General features: G+C 48.0%; 1 protein-coding gene across 3 annotated transcripts in view; it reads right to left on the reverse strand.

Moving 5' to 3' along the window:
• Positions 1 to 24010, reverse strand: part of TP53INP2 (tumor protein p53 inducible nuclear protein 2) — a 56770-nt gene that overhangs the window by 18697 nt on the left and 14063 nt on the right. For all 3 annotated transcript variants that reach the window (XM_084645708.1, XM_084645709.1, XM_084645710.1), the window contains exon 2: positions 9191 to 9566. In XM_084645708.1, coding sequence (XP_084501834.1) covers positions 9191 to 9314 — 124 coding nt within the window. In that variant the 5' untranslated portion in view covers positions 9315 to 9566. The remainder of the gene's footprint in view (positions 1 to 9190; positions 9567 to 24010) is intronic.

The following is a 24010-nucleotide window of genomic DNA, read 5'->3' on the forward strand; positions in this document are numbered from 1 at the left end:
CTGGGCAACCAGCACCATGTGCGTGATCCTGCCAGGTCACAGGCATGTAGGACTCTGCTTTTTGCACAGACTCTTCCTGCCTCCTTTCCCAGCCTGGGACAGGGGGGCTGGCCCTTTAAAGGGAGAAAGGGCTCAGCCCACCTGTGACACCACTGATTTGCTGCCCCAGGTGGAGAGAATGAATTCAGTCATGTGAGAGACGGTCACGTGATTAAACCAGGATGGGAGGGTTAGACAAACAGAGGCGTGGTGGACAGCCAGGGGGAGACGGTCAGAAGCTGGAGAAGAGGGAAGATGTGGGGTGTGGCCTCCAGCAGCTCAGAGAGCAGGAAGAGGCAGCCTCTGATGTTGGGGTGAAGAAGGCTCCTCTCCAGGATCAGGAACCTATGTGAATCTGCACAGCTTGGGGGAGAAGGCCTGTGCCGTGCCTCAATGGGGAGTGATGGTGGAGAACTACAGACAACAGACCCTCTAGTAGGGGGAACTGGGCGCAGCTGGCCTCTGCGTGGAAAAGAGTTTATTTGGGCTCAGCAAAGTAGAAGCTGAGCAGAGGAATTTTGTCTTAAACCATTTGGATTGTGTGGAGTTCTTAAGGGGTCCTGAGCAGAAGAGGAAACTTAGGCAGGATGTGGCAGAGCCACTCTGGGCCACAAGGAGTGCTTAGGAGGCAGCATACCCAGCCACATAGCTTTCCCCTCTCTCCACCTATCCCAATAGACTCTTCTTCCCCATCCTACCCCCACTGAAGCTTGAAGATGCTTCTGTCCATTCCGGCTCAAGCTGCCTACTGCTGCTCTCCTGGTCTGCCCCAATTCGCTACTGGCTGCTACACCCAACCCCCTCTGAAAGCTGGGCCTGGACCCTCAGGGTCCAAGTGGTTCATCAGTTGTGTGAGGGTCTCACAAAGCAAAGCCCAGGTTGGGGCTGGAGAAGGAAAGGAGGGACCCATTTGAAATGATCTAGCTAAGTGACTCGGCACACAGAAACGAGGCAGTGAGCAAGGGACAAAGACGTGAGTAACATTTAACCCTATGTAGGTGGCTTATTGGGCTTTTGTCCTTACAGTTTTAGCTCATAGGGTGGACCTGGCCAGCTTAGCCTTCAAGTGTTTTGAATAACTCCAGGCTCCAAAAGAGGGCTGGAATAAATTGATACCTGACAGGCAGGCAGAATGCAGAGGAAAAGCTCATCAGCCTTTGATGCATAAGAACTTTCTCTACACCAGTCATGATTTCATACACTTCAATCATATCCTCCCTTAGTTGTCTCTTTTCCAAGCTGAAAAGTCCCAGTCTTATTAATCTCTCCTCATATGGCAGCTGTTCCATACCCGTAATAATTTTTGTTGCCCCTTTCTGAACCTTTTCCAATTCCAATATATCGTTTTTGAGATGGGGTGACCACATCTGAATGAAGTATTGAAGATATGGGTGTACCATGGATTTATATTCAGGGGCCCATTGGTGGGGTTCTAGCAGGAAGGCTGTGGCCTGCACGACATCAACTGCTGGTTGTTAAGGGGACTGTTTAGGATGTGTGCATGCACCTGACAAGTGGGCATTCAGGGCCTGTCCTGGAGTTTCTGTCAGTTTGACAAAATCTGATGTTCCCCATTCCTCTCCCCATCCCTGTAAACCATCACAGGCTTAGGCTACCTGAAGGAGCTTCTGGTTAGCTGAGCCAGAGACACTCACAGCAGGGTGGCTGAGCCTGGTTGCCTCAGAGACCTCCCCACATGCTGCAGACCTCACCTCCTCCACCCAATGAGTCATCAGACATCCCACAGAACCAAGGAATCATCGGGCATTTGCAGGCCAGACCAGCCTCCCAGTCAGTCCTTGCCTACCGCAGTCCCATGTACACCCTCTTGATTCCCCAGGAACGCTCTCTGAGCCATGCACTGCACTGTCTCCTCCTTCCCAAGACATGTAGCCCAGTTTCTCACTTGGAAAAATCTGGTCGCCGTGTTCCAGCCGTGTTCCAGCTTGTTTCTGGTGTCAAATGTCAGTGCTTGCTAAAAAACTGGGAGGGAAGGTTAAAGTCTCATCCGTGCTGTGGCTTTTAGACCCATCACCACCACCTGGGCACTTTCATAAGAGCGAGGCCAGCCCAATACTTCTGAGGGAGGGGCAACACCTGATCCCAGGGGTCTAGCTCACGGTTAGAGAGACTAGCTCTCTTCAGTCTCCTTCCATCAAGCAAAGGGTGCCCTGATGATAAGACAACCAGGACTTGCTCTTTGTGCCAGTTGGTAGCTTTATTCTTAGTCTCTTTCCAGGATATCTAAAAATATCTGAAAAGGAAGAGCAACTCTGGTAATAAAGAGGCTGCCGAGGCAGCGGCAGGAATAGAAAGGCAGTGCACAGAGGGTTGTTTCTCAAGTTCTCTGCTTAAGTTGTGCAAACGGTCCTAAGCAGTCATTGCAAATGGCTGAGTGAGCTGATCTACCGCCAAAATGAAAAGGCACAAACCATTTTAATTAAGATGGAGAAGCCCCGTCTCCCTGGACCTGCTGCTGACAACTGCTGTGGGCAAGGTCAGGGCTGAAAATGGTAAACCTTAAATAGCAATCTCTAAGTGCGACTCAGTGTTATCACCTAGACACGGCAGCGTGGCCTGAAGCTGTGTTGAGAATAGTTTCACTTTCACTTCTAGGGGAACAAAATGGCCTTAGAAGTGAAACTATTCCCAATCACTGCTGCAAAGGACTGCCAGCCATCGTGCGGCCTGAAGCGGTGTTGGGAATAGTTTCACTTCTAGGCGAACAAAACTGCCTTCATAAGCAAACAAGAAGTCCCATATTGGGTTGGACCAATGGTCCATCTAGCCCAGTAACCTGTGGGCAGTGCCAGAGCTTCCGGGGGAGGGGAAGCATGATTTCTGAGAGCCTCCATTGTGCACCATCCCGACAGAGATCAGCTGATGCATGTAATGAGCTTGGGGTTCATTAAACAACAAACCAGTGAATGAAAAAGGAATCAAATAAACTAGAGAACTTCTGTGGTGAACTGCTGCGCACAGCTGCACTGGGTTCTCAACCCCAGCTTCCAGGGCACACCTCTAAATTCCTCTATTCATAATACTGTCCCTTATAAGGGAGTGTCTCTAAATTATAATCTTCCACAAACATATCTCTACATCTTCCCTCTTAAAAAAGCCCAATTAGCTCTTCTATCCATATATATAAACAGTTAACGACTATCTAATAACACATGCATTAAATTCGCAGCCCATCTAGTACATTTCCATAAACCAATATGTCAACTATCTAGAGAGAAGAGATTACCAGCACATCACTCTGGAGTGAGTCTTTACCACTCACTTTCCTCAAATACCCCTTCTTCTGACAGGTTGGCAAGTCTCTGAGTCTTTCAGGATGTTTAATCTCCTTCTCTGATCTTCTCAGTATCAGCCTTTCATTAGAGGCTGAGTTGTTCTCTTGCTTCCAGCCCGTTTCTCCTTCTCCCATTGATGATAAATGATCAGTCAGTTGGGAAATGCCAAAGTCCACATTGACTGTCAATGTTTTGGAACTTTCTGGGATTAGTCTTAGATCTCTTCGATTACTGTCGAAATGTGTCCTCCTGGTCTGTCTGGAACACCTAAGACCTTGGATGCAGCTGTTCTTTAATGTTACCTCTTTGGCCCCAATAGAGGTGTGATTCCTCAGGCACACTCTATCACCTGGGTTAGGAGAGGGGAGGTCACAGACCCTTTTGTCAAAATAAAATATCTGCTTCCATTTATGATTTTCTTTCACCTTCCATATGGTTTCATTGTTATGAGATTTCAGAAAGTTATCAGTGATTGGTAAATTAGGTCTGATCCTTCTTCCCGTTAACCGCTGAACTGGAGAAAAGCCATTCTTCAGAGGTGTACTTCAGTAAACCAGTACAGCTTTATACAAATCACCCCCACTGTTAAAAATCTTTTTCATAAGGTTCTTTACTGTCCATATAGACCTTTCCACAAGTCCGTCTGATGGGGGATCGTTTGGACTTGATGTTTTGTGATGAAAATTCCAATTTATGACAAAATTGCCTAAAATCTGCCCTGGAAAATTGCAGCCTATTATCACTAAAGATTTCATCTGGAATCCATGTCTGGAGAAGATTCCCTTCATGCTGACTATCACTGACTTACTATTAGTACGGTGCAGTGAGTGAATTTCTGGATACAGAGAATAATAATCTGGGATTATTAAATAATCCTTTAATTGCCAGGTAAATAAGTCAGCGCCAACCTTCTCATAAGGCCTTTGTGGAACTGGATGAGGTCTCGGAGGCTCTGCTGGTTGACATGGCTTGTATTTCAAGCAGGAAAAGCAGTTTCCTACCAAATTAGTAATGCCGTGATTGATCCACGGCCAATACAGCACTTCTTGTGCTCGTTGTTTGCACTTAACAATTCATAAATGACCCTCGTGGATCTTCTGTAGCATTTCTTTTTGGCGGTTCATTGGAATTACGACCTTACTGCCCTTGAAAATCACGCCATCTATCAGAGGATGTTCAAGTCTGCCATTTCAATAGTCCCTCATACTTGGACAGCAATGCCTTACTTTTTCAGGCCACTCTTTAATGATCACTTCTTTTATTAGCCCCAGTGATTCATCTTTCTCTGTTTCCCCTCTTATTTGGCGCAGTTTCCTGTTAGCTGCGGGAACTGACTTTATAATCAGATCTACATAGATTTGTATCTCTGTCTCTAAAGTCTTCTCTGGTTTCGTGGGAGGCACTGCTCTGGAAAGTGCATCTGCAGTGAACGTGAATTTACGGGGCATGTAGGTCACAATCAAATCATACTTTTGCAGCTTTACCATCATTCTTTGAATCCTTAAGGTACAATCATTTAGCGGTTCACTAAATAACTCTATCAAGGGCTTATGGTCCATTTCAACTTCCACTGTCTGTCCATAAATATACTGATTGAATCTCTCACAGGCAAACAATATTTCTAAAAGCTCCCTCTCAATCTGTGCATATCTGGTTTCTGCCTCAGTCTGTGATTGGGATGCATATGCCACTGGTTGCCAACAATCCTCATACTTCTGTAAAATCATGGCACCTAACCCAGACTGTGAAGCATCTGCTGAGATTTTAATAGGGCTTTCTGGTGCATAGAATTTCAACACTGGTTTTTGTATCAGTTGTTGTTTTAAACCTTCCCATGATTCCTCCTGTTCTGCACCCCAACACCATTCATTTTTATTCTCTAGGAGTTTTCTCAAAGCTGCTGCTTTTGTAGATAGGTTAGGTATGAACTTTCCATGATAATTCACCATTCCCAAGAACTGCTGGACATCTTTCTTCAACTGGGGATGTGGCATCATTTCAATGGCTGAAATCTTCCTCTTATCAAGTTTTATACCTTCATTGGAAATAACATCCCCAACAAAAGTCAGTTCTGTAACCCCTAAAACACATTTCTCCCTGTTTAGTTTGAGGTTTGCAGCTGCAGTTGCATCCAGTACTTCCCAAAGTCCTTTTACGCTGAGCCCCATATGATGATGACATCATCCATTGAGGTGTCAACACCATTAATACATTCATAGATCATACGTATGGTTTTGTGGTACACTTCTGGGGCTGAAGCTTTGCTAAAGGGTAAGCGTAAGAATGTATATCTTCCAAATGGGGTATTAAATGTGCATAATTTTGAGCATTCTTCAGTTAATTTTAGCTGCCAAAATCCTGAGGATGCATCCAATTTACTGAAACATAGGTGCTGGAACTAGGGGTGCTGGGAGTGCTGTTGCACCCCCAGGCTTGAAGTGGTTTCCATCATATACAGGGTTTACAGTTTGGTTCAATGGCTCTCAGCACCCCCACTATAAAAATCATTCCAGCCCCCTCTGCTGAAATATTGTGCATTTGCAAATTGAGCCATAATCTCTTCTCTGGTTGGTAGTTTGAAATGTTCTCTTATTATAGCCTTTTTGAGGGCTCTAGGTTCTAAGCATATGCGTAGGTGGCCATTCCTTTTCTCCACCATGTCCAGCGAGCTCACCCATTCTGTTGGCTCCTCAATTTTTTGTCTTACTTGCGTTGCTTCCATCCTTGCAAGCTCAATCTTGAGTTTATCACAGAGTGCAAATGGCACTTTTCTACATGGATGGACAACTGGAGGGACTTCCTTGTTTATCCGAATTGTATGTTCACCCTGCAAGCAGCCCAGCTCTTGGAACAGATCATGGTATTTCCAAAAGAGTGCCTCCTAGCCAGGTACGGTACGATCATGTAGTGAGAGCACCTGTTTTGTCAGACTGAGTTTTTCAACCTCAGCCAGGCCTAAAACTGGTGTCACCTCCTTTGGCACAACAATGAATGGGAGCCAGTACGTGGTGTTTTTATGGTTGATGCTAGCAATGCACCTCCCCTTCACTGGTATATTTGTTCCAGAATAACCAGCTACTTTTATTTTTGTTGGTTCCAGTTTTGGCCTTATCTTCAGTCTCTCATGATCTTGTTCAGACGGAATGTTAACCTGAGCTCCTGTGTCCAGTTTCAGTGGAATAATCGTTCCATTCACTGTCATAGGCAGTATCCAGTCCCTTTCATCAGGCTTGCTTGATTTCAGTATGTTTATGAAAAATTCTTCTCCTCAATCATGTTGTCTTCAACCGAATGCTTTCTGCATTTGGCATCTGCAGCATTTTGCAAAATGATTATTTGCCCCACATTTATGACAGCATTTCCCAAAGGCAACACACTATTTGGGGCCATGCTGTGATCCACACCTTCCACATGACAGTTTGTACCCAGTCTTCCCCCTAGCAGTGGTTTTCATAACAAGTAGTTCCACTTTCTGATTTGACCTATTCTAGCTATATTCTTTTGTACTTAATACATGGATCACCTCTTCTGGTGAATCCAGCTCTTTAGCTTGTGCTTTCACAGCTTCTGCTGCCCTGCATATCTGGAGAGCTTTTTCTAAAGTTAAATCTCCTTCACAGAGCAGTCTCTCTCTTAACACATTGGCTTTAATGCCACAAATGAATGTTTGAAGATGGTGAAAGCATGGAGTTAAATAAAATACTGACTAAATCTGAGGAACATTGCATGCCAAAAAGGAATAAAACCTTTGAGAGAGACCATTTTTTTACATGCATGCAAAAACTGATGATGCTATAGAGCAATATGTCACGAAATTAAGAAGACTCAGATCTGTGACTTTGAGTTGATAGAGTCTCTGGTCAGAGATAGAATCATTTGTTGCCCCAGGAGCAACTTGGCCCACGAACTTTGATCACAACGTTTTGCCCACAACAAATTACCTGGGCAGCTGGCAGCTCTTAGACACCCATTTGTACCCCCAAATTTGGCAGATAAGTGTTTACACACTACTCATTTGTGTTCACAGTTTCCTCTGGGCACACAATTTAATTAAGAGGCTTGGATAAAATATATAAATTCTAACTGTGGGGTGCAGCCAAACTTTCTTAAATCATGCTTCGCTCCCAATGGCTTGGAAAATGAAAATAGGGTAAAAAACCAAACATATTGGCAAAAACAACAGTATTTTCCAATCTTAAAATTTGTTTCTTATTAAATGAACAAAGCAATAAGAAATGAAAGGCCTGGGAAACATTAGCTTTCAATAAGACACTGGTTTTTAAAAGGGTCATGGGAGAGGATGGGCATTCTCCGTATCCTTCATGTCTGTTCCCAACTCTGGGAGAACAGTCCACAAACAAGTAAGTGCCAAATGAGTTTGTGTTAGGTCACCAGGGTAAAATACTCTTTGATTAAACGAACATAAAGAGATCTTCAGTAACCTTTTAAATCAGATTACACCCAACAGAGGGCTCATCGTACAGGTAAAGTTAATACCTCAGAACCTTTGCCCAATTGATTTGTATGTGAATTAGCGGGGCCTCGATTTCTGGATGGGTTTCAGAATCCTTTGGATGTTCATCCTTCAGGCAAGATGCTAACCTGAAAATGCTTTCTGGGCATCCCCAGCGCGGGTGAGAGATCCCTTGGCACTTTGCCTGCATGCTCTCGCTCTCTGTGATAGTAATGCCACTGGGAGCTTGCAGCTTTCTCTTGCGCAATCCTGAATGACCCAGCTGCAGAGTGTCCAACCCAGATTGTTGCTCTTGATTGGGTCAGTTTAGGAGAGCGATCGAATGACTGATTCCAGATTCACCGTGTTTGGCTTGGCAGTGAAGTTAGAAACATAACTCCAGCCTCTTGCTTTGCAATTCGCTGCCGTGCTAGGAACTCTCCAAGCAAACAAACCAGGAGCAGGTGGTGTGTGGCACTGTCAGCTTTAGTGGGGTTGATCCCAGGCTCCCAGCTGCTCTCCAGATCCTGAAGGTCTCCTCTCCTCACACCCCTTGGAGGTAACTCCTGCAGCACTAGCCTCCAGATGATTTATAACCAGCAGAGGGATAGTGGGGCAGGGCAGATAGGGAGAGAAACCCACATTCTCTCCGCATACTCAGAGCACATGTGTTGGGTGAAATTCCCCTCATTCTTCTTGTCTCCTTCAAACACCCCCTCCAGGCACTGCAAAAGAGACACGTCGCAAGGTCCGGCACTCACAGCTGTGTAATCCTCAAAGTCCGCAGGGTTACTACAGCCCCAAGGGCTGCAGCGTCACTACTGTGAGCTGTAGGGCTGGGAACGACCGCGGTACCAACCTAAAGTACTTTCGCCATGAGGTGCTTTGCTTTTCCAGATGTAGCCCAGATAGCAGCAGGGCAAGCTACCCCTCCACTGCCCATCAGCTCTCTCCTGTACATGCGTGGCCTCCATCACCACAGCATCTTATAATATTTAGCTAGCCCCGCAACACCCCTGGCAGCCTGAGGCACAGAGAGACTAAGTGACTTGCTCAAGGTCACGCAGGAAGTCTGTTGGGGTGCAGGGGCTTGAACCCAGACCTCCCAAATCCTACACTAGCACTCTAACCACTGAACAACCCTTCCTCTCACTGACCTGGAAGTGGGACCTGCCTTGGCCAGAGGAAGAGTAAGGATGAAAGATAATAACGGGGCGTGGGGGGCAGTTAACCAGACCCTTCAGAACCTTGGAGGTTCAGCTGGGGCTTGGGTCAAAGCTTCAGAGGCAGGGGTGGGAAGGGATGGATATTATCTGAAGTTGTTCACTCATTATTAGGCCTATGGTGAAACAAGAGGCCTCTTAAGTGGTGCCCCCCCTCTCCCGCCCTCTGCTTTTCTCACCTGGAAGGTCAATAATGAGCCATCCATCCTCTTCTTCCTCCTCAGAGACAAAGGGTTTGGGTTCCTCCAGGCCCTCGGGTGTGCTGCTGTCACTGAAGAAGAGGCTGGTGAGGCGTTGGAACATGGCTGGGGAATGGTTTCCAAGGTGAGCTTTGATGGGAAGAGAGAGGGAAAACCCAGCGTCCAGTGCCTGCCTCAGAGATGGAGATGGACGTTGCTGGTGGTGCTGGGTGGGAGAGTGACGCTTAAGAGTCCTGTCTGGGTGGGCGAGTCCTTCCGAAGGGCAGGAACCCCTTCCTTCCTAGCGAAAGCTTAGCTGAGTCTAGTTATGTATAGTGCAATCATGAGGTTCTTCACTTGGCTTCAGTGCAAAGGCCTGCGAAGAAAGGAGAAATTCATTCATGCCCTGTGGAAAACCAAAGCTTCCTGCATCACGAGGGATTCAGATGGGCTGCAGGGAGGAGGGAGAAGAAACCCTGATGTGGATCTCAAGGACAAGTTGCTGCAGCCCCTTGTTCTCTGATAGCATCACCCTTTTACCACCCAGACACCTCCTGCAATGCCGAGTTCACTCAGCGTTCCCCTTCCCCTCCCCGTGCCTCAAGCAATAACCTTCCCCTCACTCCCTTTTGCTTTTATTCATTTTGACCTATTTTCCTCGAAAGCAAACAAACCAGCCTAGTACTGGTGCTCGCACAGAGTTTGCAAAGTGCAGTCTAGCTCTCTGGCACTATATAAGGAATAAGCGATGAGCAGACTGTAAGTCAGGAGACCTGGGTTCTAATACTCGCCATGCCACTGATCTGCTGTGTGACCTCGGGCAAGTCACTTTCCCTTGCTGTGCCTCAGTTTCCCTCTCTAAAATGGGGCTGTTGACACTTGCCCATCTGTGAAAAGTGTTGTGAGATCTAGGGGTGAAAAGTATGATATCGTGGCAAATATTATCATTATGAAAAGCTAGGAATGGGCAAAGGGGCTGGACTGGACAAACACTCAAGAGTTCAGATGGTCACACGGAGCACATGATGCAGTCCTAACTGCAGAGCTGGGCTGGAAAATGCATGAGAACAGACTTTCCTGTATTATGTCAGTGCTGCTTCCTCTGTGCAGCAGCAGGAAGCCAAAAGGCAGTGAAAATGACCAGGCCACCCTCTATCCCTTTCCCCCACGGTGAGTTAACCAAACAAGGATTAAGGTTTGGTTCACAGCTATTGGGGGGGGGGATAGTCACCCCTTGAGTCATGCACATCCTCGTGTCTTCCCACTGTGTGCTCCTACTTGGGTGAGAGTTGGAGGTGTTGGAGGGAGGGGGGTCCAATAAATCTTAATTACAGTGGTGGAAATTAGACCCTGAGCTAGGTTCTGATCTCCATCCCCCTGGCATAAATCTGGAGCCTGTTGATTTCAATGGAGTTACTCCAGATTTACACAGCAGAATCTGTGGCAGCAGATGAAAAACTGGAAAGGGATTTGAAAGGACATAACGGCATGATCCTATTGGGAAGCTGATTAGAATTAGGTCTTGGGGTTTGGTCAACAGAATTCACCTCTTATCAAGAGGAAACAGACGAGACACTAAATATATATACCTGGAGCAGGCATCTACTGACAGGCAACTCCTGGCCTGTAAATCTCAGCCAGCAGGATTGTTAAACTGGCTGAATGTCTCTTTTGCAGACAGAGAAGTAGCTTCACACAAGGAAATAATAAATAGCAACTACAAATAGCCATGTTCTCCCCATTTTTCACTGAAATGTGTTGAGTCAGTCCACCAGTTCTGTCCAGCTCTAATAAATATTTAGACCTCAAAACACTTTGCAAAGCTGTGTATCATTATCCCCATTTTACAGCTGGGGAAACTGAGGCATAGAGCTGCTAAGTGACAGAAGTGAGAACAGACTTCCCAATTCCTAGTCCATTGCTCTCTCCACTGGATAGGCTGCTGCCCAAGAGCTAACTACCTCTACCAATGGCTGTGCTAAGGGATGAGGTCCCTGTGGTTGGATGGGGTGGGTTTTAATTTAATATTTATCTACCCTGGGAACAATGAGTAATGAAAGATTGCAGGAAAAGTGCTTCATTGCTCCATGCCCTCAAAGCAGCCCTTTCCCTGCTGGAGTGCAGAAAACATGGCATAGCCACTAATCTGACCACCCTCTTGCCCAGATTTTTCAGGCTGATATAAATTGGACCCACATCCAAGACACCCTGGGTTTGGAAAGAAAATGAACCAATGCGGTTTTGCAGAACCAAAAGCATGTGTGTGCTGGCCCATCTCCATTGCATTTGCATTCATACCTTGGACAGAAAGGAACAGTGTGGAAGAGGAAGCTGCCTCATTCAATGTCGGGGGGGAGGTGGGCCAAGGAGCTGGGGGAAGGGGGAGACTAAATACAGGTTGGCAGGGCTGAGTGAGAAACTGGGGCCTGGGGTGGGAGGGAAACTGGGAGTGGGAATCAGACAAGAAGGCTGGGTCTGGCTGGGCAAGGAGACTAGGCCTGGGAGCTGGGGAGATCAAAGAGAGAGCTTGGGGTGGGGTGGAGACGGAGACCGGATAAGGATCCAGAGGAAAGAGTCAGACTGCCTGGCACGGAGACTAGGACTGAGAACCTGTGGGGTGGAGGAAGGAGGGGTTGAGACGGATCTGCTGATGAGCTGGGGCACAGGGGGAGAAATGGGAGTGGCCGGGAGGAGGCACACTGAGATTGCAGGGTGAGACTGGGACCAGGAGCCTGTGGAGGTGGAGAACGTGGCGGGGGAGATTGGAGGCCAGAGGAGGGAAAGAGAGCGATTGGACAAGGAACCAGGAAGGAAGAAAGGAACTGGGACTAGCTGGGCAAGGAGACTGGAGGCCAACTCTCCTCCCCAGGTTGGGAAAATTAACCAAGTCATGTGACCTGTGGGCCACCACACTGGATCAGGTCTCTGGTGGATAAGGAAGAGGCCTGGGCTACCAGATGGCTATAGAGAGGAAGAAGGTTTCTGTGGGTGAAGTTGAGGAGTTGCTGCTGGCGAGCAGGAAGACAGACCCTTGGGAAGGAGAGGCTCTGCTAGCTAGACGCTAGGTGAGGACTCTTCCTTTTGAGCTTATTTTGTGAGTCTCTGCTGCTTGTGTAGGGCCAGGGGGAGCTGGAGTAGAGGAAGATAGAGGGGCCAGCTGGAAGAAGCTGGCCTGGAGCAGAGGACAGCCTCTGGTGGAGGGCTGTGGGATCCCTTGACTGGGGGAGGACCCCAGAAGGGAAACACTTTTTGTTTTGGTACCTCTGGCCTGTGTGGAGTATTTGAGGAGCTCTGAGTGAAGGGAAACTAAAGCAGGGGAGTTGCAGCACCTTCCCAGGCTATGAGGAGGTGACAGAAAATGCATAGGCAATGCCTGGCATTTCCTAGCTACTGCAATCTTGGCTATGCTACTTTAATACCACTCTTGTAATGCGGTTTTGTACATGTAATTAGAATTCTGTATAGTAGTAAGAAGAAAATAACCCGACAAAAAGCCCATGAGCTAGTTCGCTACAGTGATGTTATAGTCAAGTTCTACAACGACCTTGGTGTGTAATACAAACCTTGTCGTACATATTCTTCCCAAATCAATAAACTACGTAGCAGAATAGAGCAGAGTCTCGGCTACGCTATGAACAACTGAGACAAGATCTGGTTCCTCTGGCAGAGCAAAGGGCCAGTTAATGTGTCCCAGATGGCTGGGCAAGAACTGGCCTGCCATAAGCAGCCCCAATATGCCCCTGTGCCAAACCCTGGGATATTGTCTATTATGGTAGTGCCTTGAGACCAGCCATGATCAATGCCCCATTGTACTAGGACAAACAAAGTAGTCCCGTCCCTGCCCCAAGCAGCTTATCATTTAAATAAACAAGACAAAGGGGCTAGGGGAAAGGGTCTAATGCCCAAGCAGAGAGAAATGAGTGGTGGTTTGTCAATGTCCTGATGGAACTTGTGGGACTATCCTGGTGGTTTGGTTTTTTTTGCATGTGATGGTTTTAGGAGGAGACAAACTGAACGGAAAGACAAAAGAAGGTGAGAGAACAGCTTAGGAATGAGACTCGGCCAGGCCTGTAATGCTCCAGGGACTCTGGGGTGCACTACAGTCTATAGGCAGCTCAAGGACTGCGATAACTTAAACAGCTGGGGCTGCTCTCATTTATATCAGGGGTCATTTGAATCCTTTGAACACCACAGAGTTCAGAGGGTGTAAAGGTGACTTAATGCCACCTTTCCCTCGCCTCTTCCCCGTGGCTGCATCTCCTGGGGGCACAGCATAGAATTGGCTCCTTCAGAACAACCTCTGACAACTCCATTACGTTAAAGGGGAGAGAAGGTCAAATAAACAGAGTTACACTCCAATGCTGAATACTTGAGTTTGTCTGTCTCTTTCTAGATCTGGGAGGAAGCATTGTCTAGTGATTACAGCATAGTGTTCAGAGCCAGGCAATCATTGTTCAGTTCCTGCCTCTAGCCCTGGGCAGGGCATTTCACCATATTATGCCTTGTTATCATCCCAATTTTACTGATGGGGAAACTAATTCTCTAACTTGGAGGGGGGGTGAGGTGAACTTTATTATTGTCAATAAAGATCTTGAAGACCTACAGAAGGGAGGTGTGACGTATTAATAGGAAAAAAACATTCAAATGAGACAAAAACAGGGATTAAAAGTTAATTTAAAACCACGTCGGGGCTAGATTTTGGGAAATTGAAGTTGCATCCACAAGACACAGTTCTGCATGCATCTCCCTGCTTTGCATGCATATGTTTGTGTAAGTGAGGACTCTAGCTTGAGAAGGTGGCTGTCATAGGGTGAGCTGCCCCTCAAAGGGAATTGGGTCCCTTGTGTTTGGGGTTCCCTGAATCCCGCATAGGAGTGGGATCACGTGGCTGGGTCTGATGATCGGGCTGGATGCCGTTCTTGCTATTAAAAATGCTGCCTGGTCTAACCCCCCTCCCCCCATTTCTGTGGAGAGAGACCTGAGGGCAGAACGTGACGGGGGCTTAGCCAGGAAGGGTCTGGGGCAGACTTAGGGAAGTGTGGTGGGAAGAAGGCCTGAAGTAAACGCCAAAGAGGCCCCACCTGCGCAGTGTGGGAAGCAGACCTGAGGGGACAGTTGTGGGGATGGAAGACTTTGGAGCAGATGGCTGTTCCCTTATTTAGGGCCTCAGAGCAGGAGCCTGGTGTAGAGGGAGGGAGCAGACTCCCCTGCACCTTCAGTTGTGCCTCCTGGAGGGGTGAGTAGACAACGCTGGCCAAGGGTGGTGGACGGACTACAGGCCTAGGGAGAAGGCTGTGAGGGACCCCTGCCTGCAGAGTGACTTGTTGGAGCTTCTCATCCAGGGCTGAGGGACTGCTGAGGCAGGGGAGAGGGTGAGAAGGACTCTTGAGCAGAATGGCAGCCCAGCCCTGAGGCATGGGGAGTCCTCGCATTGAGAGGCCAAGGACTAAACCAGTGCCCCTCAGGTGATAGACATTTGGGTCTGAAGAGGGCCAGACAGACCACTGAGGCCATGACAGCAAGTGACAGAACTTGTTTCTATGCCTTGTGTGAACTCTCTTGTTCCTTGCGCCCCACCCCCACCCCCGCATCCCTGCGAAGGGGAGCTTATGAAATAACCAGAGATCCCAGTGCACCAACCCACCCATTCTGCCGAGGGAGATGGTGGACCTGAAGGGAAGTGGGTACTCTAAGCAGGTGAAGGTGAGGCACTGGCCCTTATCCCTTCTGAGGCAGAGTGACCTGAAAGCTGCTAACACAAAGATCTGGGGGACAGAAGTGGTAACTGGCTTGTGTAACCAGCCATCCCACAACAGCTTTGTGTAACACGCTGGCCTGATGGTGTCCCTGTCCCTTGCTAGTGTCTGGCCCCAGAACTTGTTACTTACAGCCTGCCCTGCCTGCAAAGCAGCTCTTCAGAGCCTCTTCCTGAGCTTGTGCAGCCAGAGTTGGGGCTGCAAGAGCAACTGGGCAGCAGCTCAGTGCTTTTCTCGTTCCACGCTTACGACCTCTCCTGCACAGTCAAACCCCAGGTGAGCTGTCCCTTCACCTGAGCAACCTCCACTAACACTGCATTGCCTCTCCTCTTAAGCATCCTGATTCAAAGACCACTGAGAGACTTCCATTGACCTTCATGGGCTCTGGATCAGGTCCGTAATGAGGTTCAGTGAACCGTGACTCTCCTACAAGCTGGCTTTCTAGCTCATGTGGTTGGTAGGGGCTGGAGTGTGTGGTGCTAAGGTTCTATATTTAAGGCTCACCAACAATGGAGAATCTGTGGCCATGGTTTGATATATTTGTACATGTATGGGGGGGGGGGTTATGGTACCAACCTGGACTGAGCTATTGCAGGGTGCAGTGCTTTCTTAGAGGTGGGTTGTTGGCCCACATGAAACCACCGAGCATGCAGTAAGTACCGGGGTAGTCTGAGATGAGCTAGATCTAGATGTAACAAGATTCCAGGATTCTGAGGTGCTCTGGTGCAGTAGGCTGGAAATTCTGCAGCACGTCATCTAAATATTTACAAACAGAGGCTTAATGTACTAAGCATGGAAATGAAGAAGGCAGGACCTCTTGTGTTAGTAAATCCAACTTGTTTTAGACTAGCCTCATCTCTCTTTTAAAAAAAAAAATCGAATGTGGATTTTTGTACACGGACTTCTAGGTCATTGTGGTGAATCTTGCAGGCTCGGAAAGATAATATTGCACCAGTTACACTCAGTTCACGCTTTCAAGGCTTTCCTCTCAACTATGAGGGCTAGAAACATAACAAAGCTGAGAGACTGAAGCACAGCTCTCGGGCAAATGCTGTGGCCACAGGATCTTAGGCTGAGTCCCAGGTTTAGACCCATGTATGCACACCTCTCCCAGGTACAGTAAATCAAGTAACACAGTGTACAGCAGACTACCTGACAAAGTAATGCATATTGAAAAATATAATCCCAACTATACATTTAAACCTGCTCCTCATCATTTTATAACAAACAAAAGGAAGTATTTTTTCACACAATGCAGAGTCAACCTGTGGAACTCCTTGCCAGATGATGTTGTGAAGGCCAAGACTATAACAGGGTTCAAAAAAGAACTAGATAAGTTCATGGAGGATAGGTCCATCAATGGATAGCCAGGATGGGCAGGGATGGTGTCCCTAGCCTTTGTTTGCCAGAAGCTGGGAATGAGTGACAGGACGTGGATCACTTGGTGATTACCTGTTCCGCTCATTTCCTTTGAGGCACTTGGCATTGACCACTGTTGGAAGACAGGATACTGGGCGAGATGGATCTTGGGTCTGACCCAGTATGGCTATTCTTATGAAGGTCCAGCTGCCCGGTTAGAGCCACTTTCCATCTTCTCTGTGTGTCCGGACGGGATAGAGCCATGGGCCAGGATTTAGCCCACTGCACTCTGCTTCCTCTTATCTGCTGCAAAGGCCTGCTGTGCCCTGGTAGTACCAATCTCCAGTGCAGATGTAATTGCTTTGGGGGAGCCAGTTACAATATGGTTTCTCTGTTTGACATGGTTCCACTTTGGAGTATAGACTGGCCCTTAAATCTGCCCTGACCCCCGCCATAGGCTCTGGGCTGCATTCCTTGGGAAGGCTAAGGTCTGGCATCCCTGTTTGTGGTCATTTGGTCTATAAACTCATTCTGGATGTAAAGCCACCTGACACTTTCCTGGTTTGTGTCAACACAAATGTTGACATTCAGCCTTCTGCAAATCTAGGGCTTTAAACCTCATCCTATTTAATAACCTGATAGACACCTTACAGCTCACACTTAACACAGAGGAACAGAAAATACTGCAAAGGCATGACGTGGTCATATGAACCACCTGAACTGCTGACCATGGAGCACTTGATCCCTGGTGCTGCAGTAAAGCTGGACTTTTTTGCATTCAACTATTTTAAAAAAGCATTCAGGAAGCTTTCCATTCACTGGCTACAAATGCCCTTCAGGCCTGGTCTCCAGATAGGGGCACGGCTTAAGCACAGTCTATTTAACTAGCACAATGGAGCACTTTAATGACTTGCTCCGTTGTTTATGAAAGGCTGGAGAACACTGTGTAACTGGCAGCATCAAAGCTAATCAATATGGCACTTAAACACCTTGATGGGAACGGCTATGCAGGCGACGTGGAGAGGACACAAGAGATGGGTGGAACTCAGCTTTCAATTAGAAAAAAGTTGTGCTTGAAGTCTTACAGAATTTGAGAAATGGGGTTGTAGAGCTAGGGAAGAAGGAGGGTCGCATCACTCCGGTAACAATGTCATTCTCCCTATGAGAAGAGGGCCATCTTCTCTCATCTACAAAGCTGCTGGTATCTCCAACCATCACATGCCTGATTCTACATGTTTGGTCTACGTTAGTTCCTGATCTCAATACACATGCACTCAAGCTGCCCCTGTTAGAGTTCCTGTAGCAGCCCTCTGCATGTTACAAACCATTAGAGCGTCTCATTTAAATTGTGGAGTCCCTCCATGTACTGAGAAGAGGAGAATCCATATAACATTCCTTGCATGGAGCTCTATCCAGAATAGGCCCACTGACATGTACGGGATTACTCCCATGAGCTCATGCTGCAGGATCAGCCCCAGGATTAGCACTCTATGAGTTTACTCTGCAAATGCAGACAGTACAGTCCTTCAGAAGCGTGAATCTACCAATCCTATATAAGGGTATTGTGAGGCCGAGACAGAAAGTGCCAACCCAGCTTCGTACAGGGACTTAGCATTAGAGAACCTAGCTCTCATTCCCAGGCCAATGGAAGAACCACCATCTCACTCTGGCAACCGTTCAGAAATAAATTAATACTTGACCCAGATGTCCCTGACTTGGTGTCTTCCTGGCTTTTCCCATCACTAGTGGCTGATCCCACAAACTCTTGCTGCCTTCGTAGGGTTTCCATGGAACAATGGCAAGATTCAGCCCAAAAAGAAACACTTCCTTGTTTACAATGAGCCATCTCCTGCCTCTTAAACCCGTCAGTCAAGTGTCTGCTGGTGCTTTATATGGACATGATGGGGCATAATGAAAGCCCAGAGAGTGCAGCACTGTGAGGGAGGCAATCATGATGACCACATACAGAGGCACATGGCATTGGTAGGTGAACTGAGCAGAGGCTGCAGGAAGAGCAAAGGCTGGTTCAGCAGTGAACGCATTGGTCCATGAGTCAGGAGAGCTGGGTTCTGTGCAACCTTGGGCAAGTCACTTATTGCTGAGTCCTCCAAAGGGGGGGGAGATTCTGGGGGAGCAGCTCAGGTGTTGGGTGTTAAGACACAGTTTGGGCTTGATGTGCAGAGGTTCTCAGCATCTTTAGCTCCCACTGACTTGAAGAGGAGCTGTGGGTGCTCCACAGCTCTGCAAACCACCTCCCAGGGGGCACAAGCTGAGCACTCAGGAACTCAGGTGCCCCAAATCAGTGGCCACTTCTGAAAATATTGGCATAACCCCCCTGCCCCCTACACACACACATCCCCATCTGTAAAGCGGGGGCGAGGGGGAAGAAGTGACCGCCCTCTCAAGAGTGAAACCTGCACCAGAACAGGCCTCAGCATGGGGCGGGGGGTAAGCAGTGACTTGTTGCTTGTATGGGCCCTCTGCCCTGGGATGAATTCCCACTCCACTCCCCATGTCTGAAGCTGGAGGTCACTAGATAACTGCAGAGCATTGTTCTGGATCAGAAGTGACAGTTGTTGACGGCTCAGATCAGCAATGAGGGGGGCTGGGAGGAAAGGATGTTGGTGAGTGAAATGACTCTTCTCTGAGTCTCTGAGTCTCTTTAAAACCTGCTCTATCCCAGCCTTTGAAATTGCTTACAACGAGCCCAGCTGGGCCCTTATTAAGAGCAGTGAAGGATTTTAAGCCCCTAGTCCAGTCAGCAACTCCCTCCTGACACCATTACTTAGTGACCCTGGAAAAGGCGATGGAGGAAGGAGCTGTGTTCGTGCCATGGTGTGGACTGGGCTGGAAGTAGCAACTTGGGTAACGCAGTTGGCACCTGTCCGGAGCACAGAGCTCCTCTGAAGGGCATAGGGAGGGTTGGAATAGGATCTGTGGTTCACATTATAGAGAGGCCTTGGCTACCAACTTCCTGAGCAGAGTGGGATGCAACTGAACGTGGCTCTCCCACAGTGCTTGGCCTGGCTGGGGGAGAAGGGGAAGCCATTTCCATGAGAGGTAAGGAACTGACCCATTCTGACCTGATGCAGATGACAAAGGCTGTTCATGGTGGGCTCCTGTGGACTTCAGAGCTGGCACATAACCAGCCCTTGAAAGGGAACATGCCAAGCTGCTCAGGGTGGAAATAAGACCAACCTATTGCATTTTGGCTTGTGAGCCTCCACGCTTCTGAGTGGACTAGACTGACGCTGGACTCCTATGAATCCAGCTTGTTCATGAGACTGGCTCCTTCCAACCAAAGAGTGGAAAAATCCAGCACCCTTTGTCTGTTCTTATAGGTGTCCCCATAGTGGTTCTGCAGTGTGAACATTGGCATGGGGGGCAGGGTGTCTAGAACATTGCCTCTGATTACACCCCAGTGCCCTCACACTGGCCCCAGAAAGTCTAAGAGCTTAACGCTGAGTCAGTTACTAGTGCTGTCAGTTCAGGCAGTTGTTCCTTTAACCAGGCTTCAACGCTACCGGCATTTATCCACCTTCAGAGGAGCCACCTACTTTGGGTTGCTGGTTCCTTGCTTTGGAGCGCACACAGACTTAGAGCCTGATCCAAAGCCTCTGAAATCAATGGGAGTCTTCCCCTGACTTCTAGGGGCGTGTGGCAGACCCCTGCTGCCGCCTGGGTATGATCTTGCACCATTAACATCAATGGGCAAAGGGTCAGGCCCCAAAAGAGGCTTGACTTAAGAGGGCTCTCCCCTTCTTGGGACAGGCCTGTAGCACTCCTGCTTCCAGTCAGGAGATCAGAGGGGCAGCTGCCAGCCCCCTGGTGAGTCCATGGGACACAGGCAGGTCCAAGCAGTCCAGCCACAGTATTTTAGTAAGTTGCAGGCTGTAGGAGGCAGGCCGAAATAAAGCTTGTAAGCTGCTCCCTGGACTCTTGTTTTTGTGATGTGTGGCATTGGTCCAATCTGCTACACTCCAGAGGCAGATAGCTCTACAAGCTGTCTGCATTTCCACAGGCCCTGGGTCTAATATCACATTGCTGAGTGTCTAGTGAATAATTTGTTTTAAACTGAGTTTACTCTATATCCTGCATTATACCTGCTTTCCCAGCCTTCACCCCACTCCTTCCTTCTGCTCCTACCATGGTGCGTCCTTCCTAGCTAGTGTTTGGTTTTCTTTCACTCCTCTCTCTTTCCCTCCGTCTCGCTCAGTGCAGGGAAAGAGGGAAGTGCATCTTTCTCCAGGACCTCCCCTCAAAATGTCTCATTCTCTTCTCCTTTCCTATTTAGCCCCTCAGTCTTTCCCATCCAGCCACCTCTCCTCACTCTTGTTCCCTTTCTCCTTTGGCTCTTTCCTCAGTGGCTCCTGGCTGCTCCTCAGCATGGCTCCGCATCCACACACCCAGGAAAAGGAGCAGTGGCTCCTCAACTCCTCCTCCACATGCAGTGGCTACAGCAGCCAGCAAAGTGAAGGAGGCCCTGCCAGAGTGGGAGGGAGGCTGAGTGGACCAAGGACACAGCCTGGGAGCATCTTGCCCACCAGCAAGAGATGTCTGTAGTTAGTCTGAGAACGGTGATCTGCATGCTACCCCCTGTCCAGCTCCTTCATGCAGAGCTGGGTTGAGGCACAAGGCTGTGCAGAGTGCCATGGAGTCAGGCAATGTCTGACTCCCGGCTTTCAGGTGAAAGGAGAAAACGACTAGTTCTCATGGAGGCGAAGACAAGCCTGAAAACACAACCTGAGCGTAACTGATGCAGAGCTGCCTGCTTGACTGCGCTGGAAGCCTGGAAAAAAGCTCTGAGGTGTGTCCTACCCTGTGTGTCTCCACGGTGTTGATTTCAGAGGTGCTGCTCTAAGGAGCCCTAACAACACTGCCCCAGCAGAGAATGAGGTGAGTGGTATTGGGGTTTTTCCAGGGGTCCCTTGTTGCCACCACTCCATCCTGGCTGTACTAGGTTGGTATTTGCCGGAGCCCTCACACACCACACAGGCCTCTGGGTGGCTGGGGCACAAATACCCCCTCCTTCCTGACAGACCCGAACTCCCTGATGCCTGGGTGGTCCAGGGAGACCCAGCAGGCCCCCAAAGGAGATGATGTGGCAACCTGCCCACCCCATCCCACCAACCCATCAGATGGCTTGCAAGTAGGAGCCCAAACAGGGGTGTACCTAGGATGCCAGATTGCTTTAATCCAACCCTGCTTTAGGGCTTGTTTACACATACACGTTGCAGTAGAGCTTGATGACTACTCTATCTAATGCTTCTCCCATGGGTGTAGGTGTTCCACCTCCCTGAGAAGCGATAGCTATGTCAATGGGCAGTGCCCACCTGGTGACGTACCACTGCCTACATAGGGAGTTTGGTCAGTATAGCTGTGTCCCTTGTGGGGTGGGGGAGTGGACGTAGTTATACTGACAAAAGTGTGCAGGGTAGATCAAGCGTAGTGCAGCTTGCTTTTGCAGCAGGAGGATCTAAGTTCCCATCAACAGCAGCATTGGAAGATCTAAGTGATCATTCCTGAGTTGCCATGGTTTTGTTACAATGGCTTAATGCGGGTGGCTCCTCTTTACAGCATGGCAGGTACTAGATTCCATCAGCAAGTCATCTGAAGGCTCATGAACATGTCTACGTTTGCTAAAGGCACATGTTGCCAAGAGCAGAAGTCAGCTGAATTTTACCACTGTGCCCCGCCTTCTAGCAATATAGCACTGAAACTTTATCATGTCTTTTTGCATGTCCTCTGTCATGTGAGCAAGTTGTACAGAAAGTTTAGAACTAACACAGCCCAATCTGTGACCCGATGTGAACGTAGGGTTGCCAGTTTAGGTTGGATGTATTCCTGGAGGCTTCATCACATGATAATCTTTCATTCCTGGAGATTCCAGGACAATCCTGGAGGATTGGCAACCCTAGTGATGGATAGATGTGTGTGAGAGAGAATTCTCTCTCTCTCTCTCTATCACTCCAATTAAATTGCCCTCTAAATCTTAAGATTTTTCCTTCTAATTAACAAAACTGATCAGGAGAGAAGATCTAAAACAAATATGTTGAAAGGCTTGGTTAAGGGTTATGGGCCAGATCCTCAGTTGGTTTAAGCAGGATGAGGACCTGGTCATATGCCTTCTATCAATTGTCACAGGTTCGGTGTTTTGTTGACTATACAACAGAAGGTAACTGTTGGTTGCTTAGGTTCTTTTCTGCTTATGTTGCTGGCTGTTTATCTTGAGCCGCCTTAACTGTTAAACAACATGGTGTTTGTACACGAGTATACTTCTAAGTCCAAACTGATCCCTGGTGTAACTCCATTACTTTCAGAGGTGTTACACCGGGGTTGAATTTGGTTGATAACCAGGGCCATGGGGGTTGCTGTGTCCTTAAATTGCACTGCTTGTGAAAATGGCCTAAGTTATAAGGTCACTGACAATCTTTTAGGCCTACACGTGGACTTCCCTTGGCAGTTGTCCCATATTGAATTTCAGCCATAGGTTATTTTTTTTAACTGATGTTTGCTGCAGAACAACATGCAAACTTAACGTCTAGCCCATTCTGCAATCTACTGCACACTGACTGGTCCTGCAAAAGGAAGACGGGGATGGAGAGCTAGGTCGAGTCTGTGAAGAGGAAGAGTCTGGTGGTCCTCTACGAGTTAATTTACAAGGGCCCTACTTCTACAAAGCACAGAAGCATGTTCATTGGCTTCAGCAGAACTTAAACATGGGCTGAAGCATTTTGCTAAATAGGGATGGGCTTGAGCATATTCGTAAAGCTTAGCAGGTGCTTAAGTACATTGCTGAATCGGGGCCCAAAGTAGGAGGCAGTCTTTTGTCTTATAATTTACAGCCATGTGAAATGCGTCTAAAATCAGTCCATCACTGGAATAAGAACGAAATGCACTTGGATACCATGGTGAAGGGGCAATCTTGTCCAGGTTTTTGTAAGATGCAACACAGCTCTACATGGCCTCTCTGGAAACACCAGACGAATAGCCCAAAGCATTCTGGTTTAAAGAACCTAGGAGTTTTCTGAGATCCTAGAACTGAAGAGTGTTTGAAAGCACAGACCTTCTCTTTTGTTGCTTTAAAGTCTGCATTTTGCTCAGAGATTTGCCCCAAGATAGCAAGTTTCTTGCCTGTGTGAATTTTAGGGCTGAGTTATAAACTAGGCCATCTGAGTATATAATGGAAATCTCATTCCCCCCCCCCCCCCAAAAAAAAAAACAACCTCACAAAAAAAACCCCAACACTCTAGAATATAGACTTTAACGGATGCTCAACCTTCCTCCAAGCAGGGAAGTGGTATCCCTATTTCTCAGTTTGGGGGGGGGGGGGGAACAAGGCACAGATAGGTTAAGTTGGATGTCCAAAGTTACACAGTGAGTTTGGCAGAGTCGGACACTAAAATTCTTGGTTCCCGGACCCCTGCTTTAGCCACTGTCTAAGGCTCTATATTCCTGAAGCTATTGCCTTTGCCAGCTAGGCAGCTACAATTAGGTCTAGTAGGCCCCAAAATTGCTTTTTCTTATCCGTTGTTAAAGGCCATGGAACGATGTCTTAAGTGTTTAATAATTATCAGTAGCCCAGTGCTTGCCATGAGCAACCCTACAATAACAAACCTGTGTAGGCAATCATGTTTCTGAGCAATCCTGGAACAACAAACCAGTCAGCGTGTCCAGTGGAAGACCGATTTCAGTAAGGGCACAA

This window comes from Lepidochelys olivacea (assembly GCF_965140295.1).
Source record: "Lepidochelys olivacea isolate rLepOli2 genome assembly, chromosome: 13".
Taxonomy (NCBI): Eukaryota; Metazoa; Chordata; order Testudines; family Cheloniidae; genus Lepidochelys; species Lepidochelys olivacea.